Source organism: Ochotona curzoniae, unplaced genomic scaffold (genome assembly GCF_017591425.1).
Source record: "Ochotona curzoniae isolate NIBS_2020 unplaced genomic scaffold, NIBS_Ocur_1.0 contig_3498, whole genome shotgun sequence".
Classification (NCBI taxonomy): Eukaryota; Metazoa; Chordata; class Mammalia; order Lagomorpha; family Ochotonidae; genus Ochotona; species Ochotona curzoniae.
Window position 1 is genome coordinate 26,796,889 of NW_024465885.1, and position 21,426 is coordinate 26,818,314.

Here is a 21,426-nt window from a genome sequence, read left to right on the forward strand (position 1 = left end):
TTCAACTTCACCACTCTCACCGTTTTCAGCCAAATCATGCTTTCCTGAGGGTATCACTGCCTGCATAGTAGGATATTTAACCATATCTTGGTCTATACTCACTAGATAGCAGTAACCGCTAATCCAGAATGTCTCCAAAAACTGCTAAATGAGAACTGCTGATTGCCCAAAGTTGAAAGTACATAATAAACATGCAAGTGATGATCACAACGGTCAGAAAAAAAAAATGATTTGATACATGAAATGAAAGATAAACACAACAAAGGAAGCTGGGAATATAGAGAAATAAGTACATGTAAAAACAAGAGGAGGGGTTTTACATCATATTTTTCCTTGGGGAGTTATACAGAAATACAAAAATAAAAATCTCACTAATTGTGCGGCACAGTATGGAATGAAAGATGTTCCGTTTCTAACATAGCAAATGAACACATGCTTTTCATGTCAAAGATAGAGAGGTGCGGCATTGGGGTTCACCTTTGTGACCCAGAGGTCTAATGACCTAATGTCTCTAAGCTCCAGTTTCCTTCTCGCCTGAAAGAAGCGTTACATGCTTCAAAATCCTGGTGATTTTAATGATAAGTTGTGTTACTAACTATCACAAAATCATAGGGCTTTCAAAACACTCTCAATTCTTTTTAAAACAATAAATTCCACTAGAAATGAATTTCTGGGTTTAAGAGTGAAAACATTGGGTTTTAGAACCAGAGTGTGTAGATTCCAATCTGTTCCTGCCATTTAAATTTGACCCCCAGATTCTTCCTTTGCTGAGTCCTGAGGTAACAATTAAAACAGAATGCACCACTTCTCTGGGAGGTACATGTAAACATTCGCTGTTATTCCCGCATGAATATATCTTAAGATGCAGAATAGCTCTGAAGATAGAAACATCTCACCACATATGGATTTCCTTGTTTATTTGGTGATGTGTTTCTTTCTTAATTAGAAAAAAAAAGTAACGTTTGGATGTCACAGTCAAGTCCACCTGGGGTTCAGTGAACTAAGTATTATTGTATGATTTTAAACGGTACTAAGCAACAAATGTTTTGACTTGGATATTTACAAATCATAGCACCTTTCACCTATGCACCAATTCTATGTTTCTGTATCAATTATAAACCTTTTCTCTTGAAGTTTGCTATATGATCAATTTCCAAATGAGAAAAACAAAACATGTTTTCTTTGTATTACAGCCTATATTATAATCCATGTGTTAGTAAGACAGGAAATACTCTAATAAAATTCCCTAACTGCCTCCCAAATAACTTCTTACCAGATTGGTCTACCTCTAAACTTGTTCCTTGGCAGATTACCCTCCATATACTTACATGAATCAATTTTTAAGTGCCAGGACAAAGACGCATTTTTATTATCTGCTTCAGCAAGGCCCAGTTCATGGTGTGTGCTGTATAAACACTTCACTTGGAATTAGAGGCTTTCATCATACAGCCTTACCCAACCTTCTTGGGCTTAAGTACCACTCAGCTGCACTTCTAGCAAACGGAACCACTCATTGTTGGTCTACACATTCTAAGGCGTTTTTATCCTGCTTCATCCCCTGAAACAGTCCTTGCGACTCCTCTTATGGATGTCCCCAGTTTCACATGGGAACAATCTATCTTTATCTTCTGAATCTCTGAAATTCTATATATAAAATCATATTCTGTTCTTGAATTTGTGTATCCATCTATTGTATAATTTTGGATATCAACATGATAAATAATTCAACAAATGCTTTTATTTTAAAGTAATTTTAAATTATAACATTGCTTTACTCTATACTAGCATAACATTGAGAATATTGGCATCTTATTATAAATCATAGCTACAGGAGAGTAAAATATATATCTCCAATATATACTATAGGAGTGGTTTACAATTTTATTTGTATTATTTGTGCTATAAATATTTGGACAAACTGTAAAAATGTAGATATAGTTTGAAAGTTTATAATTTTTATCAGGCATATTTTTAAGAAACAGGTACTATATTTTTGCCTGAATTATACTGATTCAAAATTTCCAATCAAATTTTCTTTAATGACTCCAAATACCTACACCACTGATAAAAGGAATTGAAAAGCATTGTAATAACTTTGTAATAATTATATCATGAATATAGATGAATCAGCAAATTTCTAAACTGAAATCTTGTCATAGCAATATTTCATTTACCAATACAGATTAATCATCTCTGTGGAAGAGAATTTGGTAATTTCATTTATTGGCAATTGTTTACCATGCTCAAATATCAACCCCTCATCTTTTATATATGCTTTTATTAATCTATCTCAGGAATGGTGCTGTAGCCTGCTGGATAAGTACTAGCATTGCTCGTGCCAGGATCATATATGGGTGCCAGTCCAAATCCTGGCTGCCCCACTTGCCATCCTGCTCCCTGCTTGTGGCCTGGGAAAGCAGTCGAAGACAGCCCAAGACTTTGGGACACTGCACTCATGTGGAAGACCAGGAAGAAGCACCTAGCTTGTGGCTTTGGATCAGCTGAGCTCTATGAGTAAATCAGTAGAGCGAAAATCTTTCTCTCTGTCTGTCCTCCTCTCTGTATATCTGACGTTCAATAAAAACAAATACATGCTTAAAAAAAATCTATCTCTGAGGGCTCAGTGTTGTGACACAGTAGGTTAAGATGTTGATTGCAGTGCTGGCATCCTTTATAGGAGCACCAGTTCCAGCCTCCAGTCAGGGTTCCTGGAAAGGAAACTGAAGATATCCCAAGTGGTTGGATCTGTATCACCATGTTGGAAGTCAGAATGGAGTTCTAGGCTACTAGCTTTGACGGGAACCAGTCCCAGTCATTGCAGCCATTTGTGAAGTAAATTATGGATAGTTCCTTCCATTGCTGTTTTTCCCTCTTTGTATGTAAATCTGCTTTTCAATTAAATAAACCCTAAAAAAACAAATTCAATGAACTAATCCTATATAACAACTAAAGCATTTTTTAAAAGTTTTACTTGTTTTTATCATTACTATTATCATTTTATGATATAGGTCCATAGGCCCGGGGATTTCCCTTATCCCCTCCCCAAGTCCCTTTCCCACCACTGAGTACCCTTACAATAATATTATAAAAATGTTTTTCATAAGCAGTCATATATCCATCATTGTGGGCATGGACAATGGCAGAGAGTCCAAAAACCTATTATCAAGATAAAGTTAACAATGACATCGGGAGTTCATCTTTGATCTGGAAGTAGAGATACATACTGTCCTGTATCCTCACATTTGGATAGGATAGTCTCCATTACACAGCTATTATACATCCCCTCAAATGAAAAGTCACAATACAAAATCAAAAACAGGAAGAAAAATAGAAATTTACAATGCCATGAAATCAAATATCATGTTACTGAATGACTAATGTGTCGCTGAAAAAATGAAAAAAATCAAGATCCTTCTTTAAAAATGATTCTACTGCGCAAAATAAATCATTGTATTCAAAGAGTATAGCAAATCTCATTTGTATACTTGAAAGAGGCAGAGGGTGAGAGAGAAAGGAAAAAGGAGACTATGGGAGGGAGGAAGAGACAGAGAGACTGAGAGGAAGAGAGAGAGATTTTGTTTCTTTCGATCTATTTACATTTTCTTTTTTTATAACCAGAATAAAAAAGTATAATCACAGTTCTCAAATATTTTGAGTTACTGCCATTGAATCTTGGCACTCTGGAGCTTAAAGACACCATAAAAGCTACCCACAGACATTTGCTCTGGTGCAGACATACCTTGTAAACTGTCTAAAACAATATAAAGGACCACGGAAGAGTTTTGAGAAGAACATTGATCTATCCTAGTGTATTTCTCATGCTCATGTCACAAGGATAACAGCATCAAAACAGATCAGAGAGATATTTTAAGAGAAATCTCCAGGTGAGAAAAAAAATTCATTGAAAGATACTAATTTTAACTTGTCTTGAGAGTACAATGGCTTATATTAACATAGGTAATTAAACAAGCTTTCTCTTGTTCATATTTTGTTTTCACTTCAGAAATGGACTGAATCTTTGTGATATGATATAATATGGGTCAATTTGCTAGTAAGTCCCAGACTACTTCTATGGTTTGAACTAAGGTAGGATGTTGCCCAGGTCCCCATTGCAACATAACTAAATGCTTGAACTTGTCATACTGATGGAAGAATCACACCTACTACAGCTCATGCGTTCAGTAAAAACACAAGCCAATGACAGGTGGCACTCACACCCTTTAGGTCTATAAACTTGCACCTGGTTTTGATTTTGACTATCACAAGACAAGATCCACCAACTAATGGACAGCAGAGCATATCCAACTTCAAGGCATTTCATATTTCAGTGTGTTTCAGCTTGTCAGCTGACCATTGGCCAGAGCCCAAATTGGATGGCAGTTCCAGCATTGTTCCCAAGCTAAAAGTCTCAACAGATGGGCAAATGTGGTCATAAGACCAGGCAGCACGCACTCCTCACACTGGGTGGTAATTAGTTTTTGTGTTGACAGCAACTATTAGCACCTATTTGATGAAAACACAGAAAAAAGTACCATCTTGGCATCTCTCTGAAGGTTGCCAATTAATTCTGTTGGTAAATAAAATCTGTATCTTCAGATTTAAGAATGCAACTTCTGGTTTCCAAGTTGAAATTTTCTATATATGAAGACATTGCATGAATGGTTATGAAATTGATCTAAAAATTGCCTTTAATTTGCAATGATATGTAGTATTTCTATATGGCTATTCAGAGTATTGTTTCCTAGGCAATTAAACATATTTTTATCTACATTATATAGATTATGATTCAAGCCCACCAAAAGGTAATAATTATATCATCCAGGAACCCATTATTTCAAAATACAGATTTCATTCGAAACAGATTTTAACTAAATCCCTGGCCCTAACATTTATTAATACAGTAACTTCAACAACTTGAGGTCGCATATCCCTTAAATGGGAGAAATAATGGAAGTTACAAAAAGACAAAATGCATGTGCTAGAATGCAATGACCATAATAAGTTTCCCAAGAAGTCTTATTTTTTCAAGATAAAATTTTCAGTGATTTTCTCATTGTCTACAAATGGCATAGTGTTGCAGTATTACACTTTAATCAGAAATCCAACTCCAGTATGGCTAGGGCACAATATTCTATTGTATAAACAATTTCCTACAGGTTGATACAAGGGTGACAATTTTCAGACTTTGCAAACTGGTTGGCATAATTTACAGATAAATGTATGTATAATGGGAAGACAGAATTGATATTTTAAAATAAATTATATCCCATATTCACTTATAGAAGAGAAGAATATGTAAATATTAATTATAAAAAATTTATATACTCCTTATTTCTCATGGTATCTTTTTTTTCTCTATTACTAGTTATCTCTATAACTAGTAATTGTTACCAGCCAGATTTATAAAATTGGGGAACCTGGCAGGTGCTTACATTCTACAATATTTATAGCGCTTGAAAATAGCTTTTTCATTTTAAAAATCATTAGAGTTAGAAAGCATGGCCTAATTAGTCACACTGTTTAAAGTGAAACAAAGTACAGGGAATCATTAGTGCCTCCAAATTGCCATTCCATATCTTGAGGATGGAACCAGAGTTAAAATACCTTCTTTGAGGTCATACTTCTAGTTACTCATTGAAAAATCTGAGAGACATAATTTCCAGAAGATGGGAGTGTAACTAAGCTGATACATGATCAAACAATAGCAGAACAAGACCTGAAGTCCAACATTTTGGAAAGTGGCCTACATATTCTTTATGCTATTGTCATCTGTATGAAAAGATTTCAAGCAATTGTCCACACTGCTTCTAATTTATAATCAGACAGAAATCACTAAGACATCTGTGCTGCACCAAAACAAACAAGCAAAAAAATCAATGAAAGTTGCAGATTTTTCATTTATGTTTTCCTTTATACAATTTTAAGGTACAAGACCATCTTTTTAGATGCCACATGCAATGCTCATGTGCATTTCCTTTCCCTTAGTGTTCTCTTCATTTTTCTAAAACCACTTTATCTGTCCCGTTTTTATCAGCTAACACAATCAGTGCAGTTATTTATCAGGAGCCCAAATTGGCGCATGTCCTTGAAGCACACAGAATACATGAAGAAAGCCATTCCCTCAGCAGGGTGGTTGAGCACCTGTTCAGGATCTCTGCATCCCAGAGGCACACGCTCCAAACAATGGAGCTCCCAAACAGTTCAGAAAAGAACATATTCTAGTGCTAAGCAGAAAGAGCTCGTCCATGTAAGTGCCACAAAAAGAGAAATTACAAAGAAGCTTCTATTCAATTCTTTTTCTTAAAGAATCATGTATTCCTCTGACTCTCACATTTCACAGAACTAAGAACTCTCACAAAGTCCCTTTTCTTAAAAAAAAAAAAAGAAAAGAAAAAGAAACACTTGCACTTTAGAAAAAGGAATTTGTCAGTAGGTTCAAGAAAATTGAGAGAATTTTACATTCTATATCTTGAGACTTTTATTCTCCAGCCTGTTTTATACTTTTATGAAATATTCATGAATTACATCCTGTATGAGCAGGCCATCAACTGCATCTAGAATTTGCCAGTATATATAAGAATGTTAATGGCACATTTTCTTTCCTTTTTTCTGTGACAAGCTATTATGAATATTCCTTTTCACACTGCAGATCCTTATTGAGGAAGTTAGTGCTCCTTTACAGCTATCTTAAACTGTAAATAAAATGGAATAAAAAGGATTGGGGGACTCACTGATGTTGGTATGCTGAAAATCACAGGATTGATGGCTATGAAGCCTCCTCTTTATACTATTTTAAGGACTGCTGATAATTAACTGAAATCCAAGCTGTGCTGACACACCCAGATAAAAAAATCACAATTAGATTAATCATACTACTTGTTCCCCAGATTCTGAGAGGCATTTTGTGTGTTTTAGTTGCTCTCACTGACGTTTGATTAAACAACATATTGTAGTACTGGTGTATTTTAATTTTATTTTATATTTTGGTTGCAAAACAATTATACTCTATTCATATTAATATATGATACTTTATAGTATTTTGCATAAACATGTGATATAATAAAGACATACAATTGCTGTTAGGATGTACATAGCATAAGATGAAATTTCTCATTTGTGAAAAAAGGTTCTCAATTTTTCCCATATAAGATATTTTGTAAAAAGTTGTGGTGAAACTATTGGTAAATAAAGTGTACTAGTAAAAAAAGTTTGACATTAACCTGACACAGAAAGACATAGAAACTGAAGAAGAAACCGGGGTTACTGAGTTTTATTTTCTCTTCTATTGTCTGATAATATTTTGTTACATTCCCAATGTTATTATAAAATAAAAAACCAGCAAGACTATAATTAGATTGTATACACTGACTTATTTTATTTTTTGGCCATAAGAATGAAATCTGAGATATTAAATACAAGCAAATCTGAAAATGTATCATTTAAAACTGAAATTATGCATTTAAAAACATTTTTAAAAACATAACTTACTATAAACTATAAAACTATTTCCCCCTCCACAGTTTATTTTATGGAATCTAAGAGATGACGATTTTCAGTTATTTTATCATATAGGTACCTGAACATCCAGGAGGTGGAAAAATAGAAACACTGAGTGTCAACTCACCAGCAAAGAAAAAGTTACTTTTTTCTGTTAATATTTCAACATAAAATCATAATATCTTCTGAAATTTCTGCAAGCACTTAACAATCTGAGAGTGGCATGCTTAATGATTTACCTCGAGAGTCCTTCCTAAGCTTGTCACTATGTCACAGGAAAAAAATCTGAGGAGAAATAACTGCTCTGATAGGACCTGAGGATCATCATCAGATTTGCTAGGCAACACAGTCCAACTGTCAGAAAACATTGTAATGTCAAGTCATTGAGTGTGCAATGATTTCATTGGGACCATTGAAAAGACACAAAAATTTAAAGCTAAATAAATGAAAGAAACCTACATACAAGCAACCCTAAAAAAAAATAATAATGATAATTCCTGACAAGGGAAGAAAGTGCTCCCTGAGTGTACCCCTGCCTGCTGAAAGTTTGGCACAGTCAACATTTGCTGTTCTGGAGGTTTAAATACCTTTCACAGCATTTCACAGATTTAAACCTGAATTGAAAAGCTCTTCTTCAAAAGAAAAATAGTCACATATTACTTACACAGTAATTATAGGCTATGCAGCTGCCCTGCAAATCTTTACTATGAATGTGTTAAGCATGAAACACTACACAAACCTTATTCAAATTTAATTATGTGTTAAGCCAAAAAAATGTCATTCCCACACCAACTTCTTACAAGAACAATGGCCATCTCCCATGTCTCAGACCTAAATAATGTAATAGAATCAATGGTGCTGATTTAGTCAGTGGTTGGCTAAAAGTTATTACCGTTATTCCTTACCAAGCAGAGGTCTTTTTCCTCGCATTTTGCTTATACTAATCCATACAAACCTAAGAGTGCATAAGCTCCTTTGAAACATCATTTAAACATTGGGAAATCACGATGAAGTCCATAGCTCTTCTATCATGATAAAAATACTGACCTCAATTTCTATATTGCATTGGTCTTTTAAACCTTTCTAACAGAACAATTTAAAGCTTCCAGGGCACTTCCATCTGCCTAATGCTTTAAAAAATATTTAGCTGGCTCCATAAAGAACTGTGATAGTTTCATGATGGCAATGAAATTAAGAGGACATAGTTCTGAAAATATTTTGAAGAAAATCAGTGATGGCTACATTTTCATAATTTCAAAATTAATGTTGGGAGTTACGTACCGCACATTCCAAAAAGGTAGCATGAATGGTATTGTTTAAGTTGTCTAACTAATTTGGACTTTGAGAAAGATGAATGCATGAAGTCTTGGCAGTAGTGCAGCAGCAAAGGTGTAAGGTTTAAGGCCTAACAACTATAGTTAACTTGGAAATATCAAACTAGGCTTAACTATTTTTAAATTTTTGCCTTAATCTAAAAAAAAATAGATTCAATACAGTGTAGTATACTCTTACCCTTAGGGTTCTTTCTCAAACTGATTCTGCTTAATGTTTAAAAATAGACAGGGTCACTTGTGCTGTATGATTGCCATAAGCTCCATGAAAGTATGTGATGATAAAACTTGAGCTCTGTTAGCCTTTTCTCTGGTACGGCACAAGTATGTAGCAGTCATGGGAAAACATCAGGCAGATTACAGTTTGGGAAGTTGTCTAGAACAATCTAGAATGTTTCTCTTCAAGATTGTCAAGGTTATGAACTACAGAAGATATGAAAGAGCTGTCACAGATCAGAGGAGATGGAAAAATGACAGTTAATGTAATAACCTATAATACTCAACTAAGTAAATATTCTGGATTAGATTCTGTAGTTGTTAACAGGACACTAATGAAAAACTGAGGAAATACAACTAGTGTTTCTGCTCTACTATGCACCCAAAATATGCTAAGTTTGAAAATTGTGTGTAAATAGTAGCAGGGCCTGGCATTGTGGTGTAAGAGGTAAAAAAGTTGTGTCCAAAACCAATAACCCATATGAGCATGGATTCAAGTCCCAGCTGCCCTGTTTCCAGTTCAGCTCCTTGCTAATGTACCTGGAAAAGCAGTGGAAGAAGGTCTAGGTGTTTGGGTTCCTTCATCCACATGCAACACTAATAAAGCTTGTGGCTTCTGGTTTTAGACGGGCCCACCTCCAACCACTGTGATTGACATTTGAGGAGTAGCATTTCTCTCTCTCTCTCTCATTTTTCCCTCTCCCTATCTCTCATTAACATTTAAAAAAAATATTTACTTATTTATTTGAAAGGAAGAATTATATTTTTAAAAATGTTAATGATAAGGACAACTGGGTGCAAGGTGCATAGGTTCTTTCTGCAATAACCTTGTAAACTTTCTCATAAAGCTAAAATTATGCTAACAATAAAGATTATTTTTAAATGCAAAAGGCTAAGTACCTCTGGCAGGTGAAGACAATTGCTGTCTACAGTAGGAAACATCTTTCTAAATGATTATTATCTCAATATTAAATATAATTTATGTAGGATACTAATGGCAAAGTTATACCAAAATCCTATAAGACATTAACCTGTGCATGATAGAGAGAAGCCTTGAAAAAGATAGATATGCATACACACATATATATGTATGTATGTATATGTGTGCATATATATATATTCTACAGTATGAAACACACGGATATCATCACTGCTAAACATTCACTGGTGATCCAGTAGCTTTCCAGGCACATGTTGTTCTCACCTTCCCCTGGGCAAGTCTGCATCATCCTTTTTCCAGCGCACAGTTGGTTGAGGATCTCCCTGGACCTGACATCGAAACTCAACAGCTTCTTCCTCCAGCACCACCTGGTTAATTGGCCTCCTGAGAAACGTGGGTCGTTCTTCAGAGGGAAAGAAAAACAACACAATGAGAGAAAACGTAAATTATGGCAAAAGCGAGGGAAACATTTTTATTTTGGTTACATAAGCACGTAAGTCTGAAATTTAACAGTTTCTCCATGTAATCATAGAAAAAGAAATATTTTATGAAATGTTGAACAAAACTAAATATTTTGGAATACACCTACCACAATGGTTTGTATGAGTTTTCTAAACATATAGACTTATAGAAAAATATTAAAATTGATTTTTTTCAGTGAATTCCTGAGACAAAATAGGTAGAATGCATGGCTGGGAGAAACAGAATGCTGGATTCTACAGAAACCTGGAGCAGTAACAAGGGGTCTTCAAAAAGCGCCTGGAAAATGTGCACTTAAATAATTTTTTTTTTTTTGCATGATGCTCTGTGTAATAACCTTGTGGCTAAATTGCTGGTTAGCATGCACCGGGATCCCATATGGCCACTGGTCTGTGTCCTGGCTGCTCCACTTCCCAAACAGCTCCCTGCTATGATCTGGAAAAGCAGTAGAGGATGCCCGAAGTCTTGAGACCCTGCACCCACGTGGGAAACCTGGAAGAATCTCCTGGCTTTGGATCAGCTCAGTTCTGGCTGTGGAGGTCACTTAGGGAGTGAACCAGCCCAAAAGGTAGATCTTTCTCTTGGTAACTCCTTTTCTCTGTATATGTGCCTTTCCAATAAAAATAAATATTTTTTAAAAATGTGCATGGATTTCAAAAAATTTTGCACCCAAATGAGTTTATGGTTTTGTCCATTGTCCTGTGTTCTATCATCACTGTTGGGACTAGGAAACCTAAAAAGGGAAACTGATGGAGAACATTAAATTGGGAACAAATCATATTCCATGAACAATGCCTGATAAAGAAAAATGTACTCTCACATAAAAAGGATATATATTTTTCCACTTAAACTGCTATTTGACAACAAAACAATGCCTTCAGGAATATTTTTACTTCACATAAAAGCTATTTATGTCTTTAATAGGAAGGGACTGACATTATCACCAATAATGAAACCTTTCCCTCTCAAACATAATTTTATTTATTTATTTATTATTTGAAAGCAAGTAGAGAAAGAGAGAGAGATAAGAGAAACAAAAGAGGGCACCCCTTTAGGTTACTGCATGCTCCAAACACGTGGAATGGCTACGCCAGAGCCATACCCAAAGCTGGAAGTGGAGACGACAACGCAGTTCACGCGCATAGGTTACGTTCTCAGCCCTTCACTCATCACTGCTACTGCCACGCAAGGTCTGCATTCACTGCAGCCTCAAGGCACGAATGGATACTGAACATTAAACACAGGTACAACGTAGAATGTGAACATTTTCATTGATGTTATAAGCAGTAAGTTCCAATTCTGTCCCTAGCATACATCATTTTTAAAGGCCCAGCGCAATGGCGCAGTGGTTAAGGTCCTCGCCTTGCACGACCAGGATCCCATATGGGCGCCGGTTCTATCCCGGCAGCCCCGCTTCCCTCCCAGCTCCCTGCCTGTGGCCCGGGAAAGCAGTCGAGGACGGCCCAAAGCTTTGGGTCCCTGCACCCGCGTGGGAGACCCGGAAGAGGCTCCTGGCTTCGGATCGGCATAGTATCGGCCCGTTGCGCTCACTTGGGGAGTGAATCATCGGATGGAAGATATTCCTCTCTGTCTCTCCTCTCTGTATATCCGCCTTTCCAATAAAAAAAAAAAAAAAAAAATCTTTACAAAAAAAGTCTTCTCTAGTGCTCCAATTGTTTGAACTATTTCATTATTTATGCATTTTTCTTTAATTTTCATCTTTTGAAAAGTACAGAAATAGAGAGATCTTTCATCTGCTGGTTCATTTCCCAGATGCCCACAATGTCACAGCTGGATCTTGAAGCAGCATCTGTGTCTCTAACATGGGTGGAAAAGACCCAAATACTGGCTTTGTCGTCTGCCATTTTAATAGGAAGCTAGAATACTCAGCAGAGTGATGAGAAGAAAATAGGCAATCCAGTATGAGCTATGGAAAAGCCAAACAAAATACCATCTTAACCACTGCACCAAATCCTCACATCATAATTTGCTAACTTTTGCCTTACCATTTTTGCTTTCTCTCAGTATTCTTTTGGTATTTCTGCCCTTTGTGTTTTGCTAAGTTGTACCTGCTACTGTAAATTTGTATTCTGGTATTCCTTTGCATTACTAGAGTTTACTGAGATCCATGACATAAGAATTTTACCATGCAAGATAAATATAGAATAAACAAAAAACATCTTTATGTATCTCTTATTACACTTTATGTATCTCTTATTACAGTTTATGTATCTCTTATGTATGCTTTTATTCCTTGGCCATTTTATCTCTCTTTTGAGGATGGTCTCTCACTGGAAACTTTTTCATTTAATCTTTATTAGCACATGTCTTCAAATCATAGGCAAGTTGAGCATTGCTAGTAGAAAGAGAACAAAGTCAGTGTAAAGATGAGATTCATAGGGAGTTGACACAATTTATGTGGCCATCTGGCTGTAAATAGCCATTTAGGACTCTAGTTTCAAACCTTCAGATTTACAGTTTTGAACACAGTGGCAAAAAAAAAAAAACAGAACATATTTCGTTGAAAACCTTCAAATGAAATGAATTACTTCAAATAACATATGTTGAGAATGTGGAAAGATAGTATAAGACTTTATTGACTAAATCGAGATGAATATTTATAAAACAAATGTGCAAGTTGCAAAAGAAATATTTTATTGTAATAGAGCCAATACTCTCTGGCATCCAGAAGAAGGACTACTGATCTCTCCATGGAGAATCTGAATGTGGGAATCAAGATTCTTTTTCAAAACACAGAAATTTTATATTCATTTTAAGTCCCCAAAATCCCAAGTTATAAAATGAGCCAAATAGGATCTCAACAGGGAAAGTTCTGTGTTGCAGAATTTACAAACAATACATCAAATCTATTAGAAATGGTTGCTACTAAAATATTTAGGAAGCTAGAATGAATCAACAGTGAAGTCAGCCCCTTAGGCAATAGAACAAATGTACAGATTGGTTGGAATGATTGCGTGTTATCTTTCCAAACTCTGGATACCATGTGCCCCAAACAACAATTTTAGGACTGCATTATTAATACTAAGCTATCAGTCTGGCAGTGAATAGGCAATTGCATTAGAATATACTTATGAAAGCCGCAAATGCTAATGTAAAAACACGTAATCTGCATCTGCAGCAGGATTAACTTCTTCAGTGCTATCTAGCACAGGAAGCTATTCATTCAACTCATCCAAATGCTGCATTAACCCAATGCCAGAGAAAGCTAACCCATGGCTGGTATCAGAGATTAAAAAACAGTTTGTGAAGAGGAGACTCCTCCTGCCCTGATATGGAAGGGCTTGTATTATAATGAACATGCTGGAGAAGTCAGTCCCCTCTCTGCTCATTCAGCAAGGTGAATTCTACTTCTTTTCACAAGCTATGCAGTAGGTGGCTGTCGAGAAGTGAAGGAAAAAGAAGCCAGAGAGTGAGCCACACATCCTGAAGGGCTTTGACCCTTCAAATCTCGGAATGTGATCTAGGCTCCAGGGAGAACAGAGGACTGTTGAATGACTTTAAGCAAGAGAACAAGATTTTCAATAAACTTACAATGATTATGTTGGCAGAACTGTGGAAGATGAACCAGAAGAGAAATAGGAGGCAGTAACTTAAGTCAAATGAATATTGTAAGAAATAATTTTAGCTGAAAGCTAATACACTAGTTCCAGGAACATGGAAAGGATTGGAGCCTCAGAACAAAACTAACTTATTAACCAAAAGTAGAAAGTTAAGGTTTTCAACTTTAAGAAATAGGAACAAACACGCGGTAAAACATAGATAAGGAGTGTGTGAAAAGGTTCAAAATGACAAGTATCACAAATACATGTTTCAGCCATTGCTCATGAGGCTCCTGCTTCTCGAAACAAGTTAATTTTAAATTAATAAGATAGAGGAGGTGATCACATAATAAGAACAGAAAGAAAAATGAATACAACACCTTTAGAGGTTTCAGGTTTAAGAACTGAAAAAACAAAACAAATCATTCCTTGCAGACATTTATAATGCATAAACACACAAAACAATGTACACAAAATAATAAAAACATATAATCCTGTGGCAATGCTAGCAGTCTTGGAAAATGAGGTTATAGGACAAACTGGCAAATGCACACATTAAGATAATATTTAGTTATTGGAACACTAAAGTTGTGTCTCTTGCATAGAGCAATTTTATGATAATAAATGGAATGAGAAGATGTCAAACATGGGATGAGACTAGTTACAAAATTGTAACATGCATTAATCTGAATGCCAACTTCAAACTAGACAGGTCTCCAACTTAAATTACCCCTTTCCCCAGAACCCCAACAGATTACTTAGGAGATGTTGGTTATTGTCTATATTCTAAGACCAAAGGTTTTATATGAGGGTATGAGGAAACCTTATTTATCATTTACAGAAGAGTTAAGATATGACTTCCCTGCTGTTGTTCTGATGAACTCAGCAGGAGAGGGGGTACCTCACAAGACATCCTCTCTCCCTTCTGCCCTCAAGCAGAGTCTAGTTGCTTAGCAACTGGATAGCCACAGGAGAGTATGTAGTACATAATTTTTGGAAGCCTGAGGTGAGTTTGTGGTAGAAAATGCAGTCACATGAAAAGAACAGATGCCAAAAATAACTAAAGGAAAGTCATTTGCATTCTCATGATATCTCAGGATGGGTCTGATTTCTGAGCATCATAAACTATGCCATCCAGCAAAGCCACATGCGAATTTATAGAATATTGAAGTTTGGTCACAAATTTCAATGTGTCATTTTGAGAATTTCTATTCCATCCTTTTCGGTAATTACATCCAAATTGTATAATTCATTATCAAAACAGTGTGCTGTTAATTATGCTATACTCACCTTCTGCTTCATAATTTTTATAACTGTCTCCAGAAAACAATATGGTAAAATCTAAAGACTTACCTAACATTTGCTTAAATGAAAGAAAGTTTTTATAGTAATTATTTTCCACACATTTTAGGATTCATTTCTGGAAACCCTGAAACCCAAAAGCGTGATTACCAGGCTAAACAACTTGCAAGGGCCAAAAACGTATTTTAAAAGCTTTGTATCGACAGCGGCCACTAACAGCAAACCAAAGAACAAACCCCAGTACCTCTGACACACAAATGATGAAAATTGTAAGGAAGTGCATCGGTCTCTATTTTTATCTTTGTATGAACAAGAAACTGAAACAAGTGTTAAAAGTAAGTTGATAACAGTGGTTGAATGATCACACTCAAAGCATATTTATACCTCAGAGAGCTGCATTTCTGAAGTTTTACACAATCAAATAAATATATATGAAAACATTGAAGAACAAGGAGACTTCATTTTAATGCATGTCAAAATAAGGTCACTGTGTTTTTCCATGTTATCACATTATGTCTGACCACATATTGAAAAGCAGGAGAAATCTCAAAGGTTGTTTGCAGACTGCTTATCAATTAGGTTGGAGTCCCTCTGAACGGGTTGATCCCTAATTATATAACTCTGGAGTGATCAGAGGCATGTCTTTGCCAATGCAATTAACATTTTTTATATGAGATTAACTGGATTTGAATCACCTGCATAACTTGCCGACAAGGTTAATCTCTCTGGAGACAAGTGCTGGTTGCCAGTGTGTTACACTGAAAAGTACAGCTCTCAAGTAGTTCTGTCAATTAAGTTATAAACTCGCATTCCAAAATAAAGTCAACTTTATCTGTGGCTGTAATAAAATCAAATGCCAAATTTCACTGTAGTCATGTCAATAATACTCAGAAAGCACAATATTTATTCTATTACAAAATGTCATAAATGGGAAATGTAGCTACATAATATCTCTAATTCTTCTTATATTTATGCCACAATAAAGAAAAATCAGTGACCAAGGGAAAAACTCTCGTTCAACTGTATTCATCATCAAAAATGTGTATAATTGTCAATGTCTGTCCCATTACAACTATTTCTTGGATGACCTCGATAAATGTAAAATAAACTTAGTTTGAGTTTATAAACACATGTTGTGGAAATAATTAAACGGGGGAGTCTTTTATGCCCTTGAAGACTAAAGCTATACAATAAAGACTTAGAGAAAGCTCCCCCAGACATGTGGACAATCTTTTGACTTCAGATCCTTCAGGAAGACCCGTCACCATGTAGTTACATTAGAACATGACACGGCTACACACAGTAGGTTGGCCTTAGTTGAACTTCACATGCACGAAAGGTGGATGGAATGGTTAATACTAGACTATGAATTATCGTGTCCTTCTGCTCAATAAGATGAATGATAAAAATAAGATCGTCTGAATGAATTAAATCAGGCCTGACTGGATTAATTTGTTTTTTCCAAAAGATCTGCTTATTTGAAAAAATCACCCTATGTATCTGAACATGCTTAAGTAAATATTCTTATAGAAAAAAAAATACCCCTCTAACCATATGAGTGGATTTCAAAAACTTTATGCAAAAAGGTAAAGTTTATTTTGGCACAAAAACAAATGTGATTCATGAATAATGTACTTCTTAATATTTATCTTTCATGAACTTTTTGAAGATGCCTCATATTTTAGAGGCAAAATTCCTGGTCAGAGCTGGTTACATGATATGAGAGGTTATCCGGCAGCCAAGTCCTTAGGTATACACTGCACCATCATATTCAAGCACTTGCACGGGATTTGGCAAATAATGAGTGTTCAAGACATACTCTCAAGAAAGAGTAACATTACTCCTAGCCATCATTTAAATGTCAATAACGATGTCTATCTGAATTCTTAAAAACATTTTTATTTATTTATATTCATTTTATTTGCTAGGCAGAGAGACAAGGATATACAACTAGATTCTCTATCCAGGCTGTATTGCACAAACAGTTGGGGAGGTATGCCAGCCTCAAGTTAAGAACAAACAACTCAGTTCAGGGATTCCCTGTAGGTGTACTGGGCCCAAGTACCAGAACCATCACCTGCTAATTCTTTCAGTGTGTATTAGCAGAAATTTGAAATGGGAAGCCCAGCTGAGACCTGAACCCATGCCCCGCTAAAGCAGCAACATAATTGCTGTGCCAAATGTCAATCTCTTTTTGAATTCATAAATGAAAGCCACAGCTTATCAATAAAATGTAGGTGTTTCTGAAACTTTGATGGTTATGAGGAGGCAGGCATTTGGTGTGGCATTAGAATGCCAGGTTACAATAGCCAATTCCCATGTAACAGTGGCATTAAAACTAGCATCCAGCTCCTGCCTCCAGATTCTTGCTAATGAGATTCTGGGAAGCACTGGCAATGGTAAAAGTGACTGACTCACAGCCAGTCATGTGGCGGGCCTGGGCTGAGTTCTTGGAGCCAAGGGCCATTGCCGGCATTAGAGAAGTGAACCTGTAGATGACAGTTGCTTCTAGCTTTCTCTATCATTCTCAAATTATATATATATCAAATTGTTTGTTCTTAACTTGGGGCTGGCATACCTCCCTATATATATATATATAATGTTGTTTCTTTTAACTTCCCTGTCAAGGTATCTAACCCTCTCAGGCCTTCAGCCATGATTCAGTGACTGAAAGTGAACACCATCCCCAATCTGTTTTTCAGTGTGTACACTGTATATTGAAAATATCAGTTACCACAATAATCATGGGAACAGATATTCATTAAATAGAAATGTACAGCAATATGACATTAGAAGACAGATTGTAGTGTAAAACACAGGGAAAAACAAAATGAATAACTGAGGGAAACATAAAAGAAAATAATGATAGGAACCATTACCAGAAAACTCCATTTCAAAAAAAATAAGAGTGTTACGAAAATTCTGATACAAATGAGGCATTTATATCCATAAAACAAGAACATGTCTTTAACAACTAAGCAAAATTATAGCAACATGCTGTAGCACAGTGGTTGAAGCAGCTGCATGCAATGACAGTAACCTATATGGACATGGACAGGGTCCCAGTTGCCCTATTTGTAACTGAGGTCCCTAATAATACCCCAAGGAAAGCAATAAAAGATGACCCAAGTGTTTGGGCACCTCCAACCCATGTGGTAGATCCAGGTCCCTGTCACTGTCCTGGCCCATCCACAGACATTATGGTTATTTGGGGAGCCAGCTGAAAGAAGAGCTCTCTCTCTTATTCTTTGTAATTCTGGTAATTCTTTACATGATTTACAATATATAAAATGTTATATTATATAATGTATTATTTATAACATATCATTTTATAATAGAGTATATGGTATAAATTATATAATAATTTTTATAATTATATGTAAATCTGTGTATTTATATATTTATATAATAATTATTAATTATTTTATCAGAAAGGCAGATTTTCAGAGAGGAAGAGAGACAAAGATCTTCCATCTGCTGGTTCACTCTGGAGCTGAACTGATTCTAAGCCATAAGTGAGGAAACTCTTTGGTGTCTCCCAAGTGGGTGCAGGTTTCCATGGCTTTGGACCATCCTCCATTACTTTACCAGGGCATAAGCTGAGATTGGATTGGCAGAGGAGCAGCCAAGACCCATGGGGATGCTGGCACTTGCAGATGGCGGATTAGCCAGTTGACCCCTTGCTCTAGCCCTTAATTCTATGACTCAAACTAAACAAATCCACCACCACAATACTGACCTCAATAAGTAGAAAAAAATGAGAGAAAAATAAAAGTAAAAGTCTTACCATGTAACTAGTGAATAAATATTTAACAGAAGCAGAACACACAAAAAAAATCATTAAATGGTTAGGTCAAGAACTTTCAGGTTGTAATGATGTACCAATTACATAGCCCCCAAAATGTTAAGGCATTCAAAAGCAAAAGAAAACTAAACAACACCACCACCAATAACAAAACCACCAGGGATAAAAAGTCAGTAGTTATAGGCAAGCATTGTGGTACAGTGGGCAAAGTTGCAGTCTGTGATACTGGCATCTCATAGGAGCATCAGTAAAAGTCTCAGCTGCTCTACTTCCACCCCAGCTCTCAGCTAATAGCTTGGGAAAATTACTCACGGGGTGGCTCCAGTGCTTGGGTCCCGGTCATCACTGTGTGGGATCTGGATGTAGCTCCTGGTTCAGCCCTGTCATTTCCATTAGGGAATGAACCAGCACATGGAAAATATTTCTCTCTTTCTCTCATTCAAATCAATTGAACAAACAAGCAGTTAATCTAGACTTAGGAGTAACCTGAGGAATTACTGACATTGGAGTGGTGATATCAATATTCTGAACAATATTAGTGTTTGAACTAGACCCATATACATAAAATAGAACTTTTAAGCTAATACAGTAAGTTCTGAATAGAATAAAAGTAGGTTGGTCTGGAATGTACTCTGGGTTCCATTTAAGAAGAAAAGAAAGATCTGTGAATAGATGGATGAACTAAGAAAGAAACAAAAGCACAGGGGCAGATCATCTAACCTCTAAGGAAAAGATAACATCATCATAAAATTTTTGGAGCAGACCTAAACACCATGTAGCCCATGTGAGTAGTCAAGGCCTCCAGGAAGACAGGAACAAGGGAGGACTTCAGACATAAAATGCAAAGGTAGAATTTAGATTTTATGTATGTGAGCAACTTCAAGGATTTTTGATAGGTGAAAAGTAAGCATAAGTAAATGTATATTAAAAAGGGGGGGCAGGATATTATTAATTTCAAGAACAAATTAGGATCAGAAAAAGGAAAAAGTCATCAGAGTTCAACACTCAGTTTTCTGTCAGTGATATCACATGATTACAATAATTGGAATCTGAATATTAACACAATCAGTGTGTCTACAATTAGCATATTAGAAAGAAAAACCCCAGGAAACAAATTAGAAGATGGGGATGAGACACCAGTGGGCTAGATCATAATGATAAATGCAGAATGGTACACATGGAAGATACTGAAATAATTCTAGGAGCCAGATATAAAACTTAGCTCAAGAAATGATCAAGGATGCAGAATGCGTCCACATGTGTATCCCGGGGCAGGTAGGACACAACGTTCCTGTATGCCCTCATAAATATTGCAAGACAAAATGTATTAGAAATCTTAGACATGAAACATGCTTTCTCTCTTATTGACATGCACTGTAAACTCATTTGGAAACAATTCAAGTTACTAAAAAACAAAACAAAACAACACTTGGAAAGCAGGCATTCCACATCTATCCATGGTAGAAAATTTCACTGGGCAGGTTTGGAAAGGTGGCTCAGCTGACTAATTCTCCACCTGCAAGTGCCAGCAGCCCATATGGGCACCGGTTCATGTCCCAGCTCCTTTACTTCTGATCTAGGGTGCCACCAATTTTAGACTCATTTTAGCATAGGATAGCAACTCCCAGGTTTGAAAATGCCTACTTTCTTAGGATGTTAGTTCACAATCAAAAAATACTGTATTAGGAAAGCATAAAATAAATAATTCATGCAAAATGGTGCCATTATTTTGTTAAAATTAGTTTAAACTTATAATGTCTTCTTAAAAAGGATTGATTATTAAAATATAATTTGAATTTTCAAATGGAAAATGTATAGGCCCAAGTCCACTTAGTGATGGATCAAGATGCTTGAAAAATACAGAATAAGCTTTTTTTTCATCAAAATGTCTCCTAATGTAAATGGTTATAGTATTGTTGAGAAAAATTTAAAAATTGAGTGAGGGAACACTTTATTCCTTCATTGACTTTTCATATCATTCAGCAATGAAATGTTTTTCTTTAAAATTTAATATCATCTGTCACTTTTTCTGTGTGTTATACTTCCTATGATAAAGACTGACGTTGCTACACTCATTTATCCAACTTCCTCTTTGGGTCAATATTAAGACACTGGTTGTAGTCTATGTCCCATACTGAACACCTGGATTCAATCTCAGCTCTCCTTCTGATACCAGCTTCCTGCTAAGAAACAACGTAGCCAACAGTAACAGCTCAGGTCCTTAGGTGCCTGTCACCCAAATCAGAGGTCTGGATGAAACACTCTCTTCATAGTTTGGTTTTAGCAAATCCCTGT

The 21,426-nt window shown here is 35.9% G+C and overlaps 1 protein-coding gene across 3 annotated transcripts in view; it reads right to left on the minus strand.

Moving 5' to 3' along the window:
- ROBO2 (roundabout guidance receptor 2) overlaps positions 1 to 21,426 on the minus strand; it is a 576,432-nt gene that overhangs the window by 136,549 nt on the left and 418,457 nt on the right. For all 3 annotated transcript variants that reach the window (XM_040980633.1, XM_040980632.1, XM_040980631.1), the window contains exon 5: positions 10,249 to 10,387. In XM_040980633.1, coding sequence (XP_040836567.1) covers positions 10,249 to 10,387 — 139 coding nt within the window. The remainder of the gene's footprint in view (positions 1 to 10,248; positions 10,388 to 21,426) is intronic.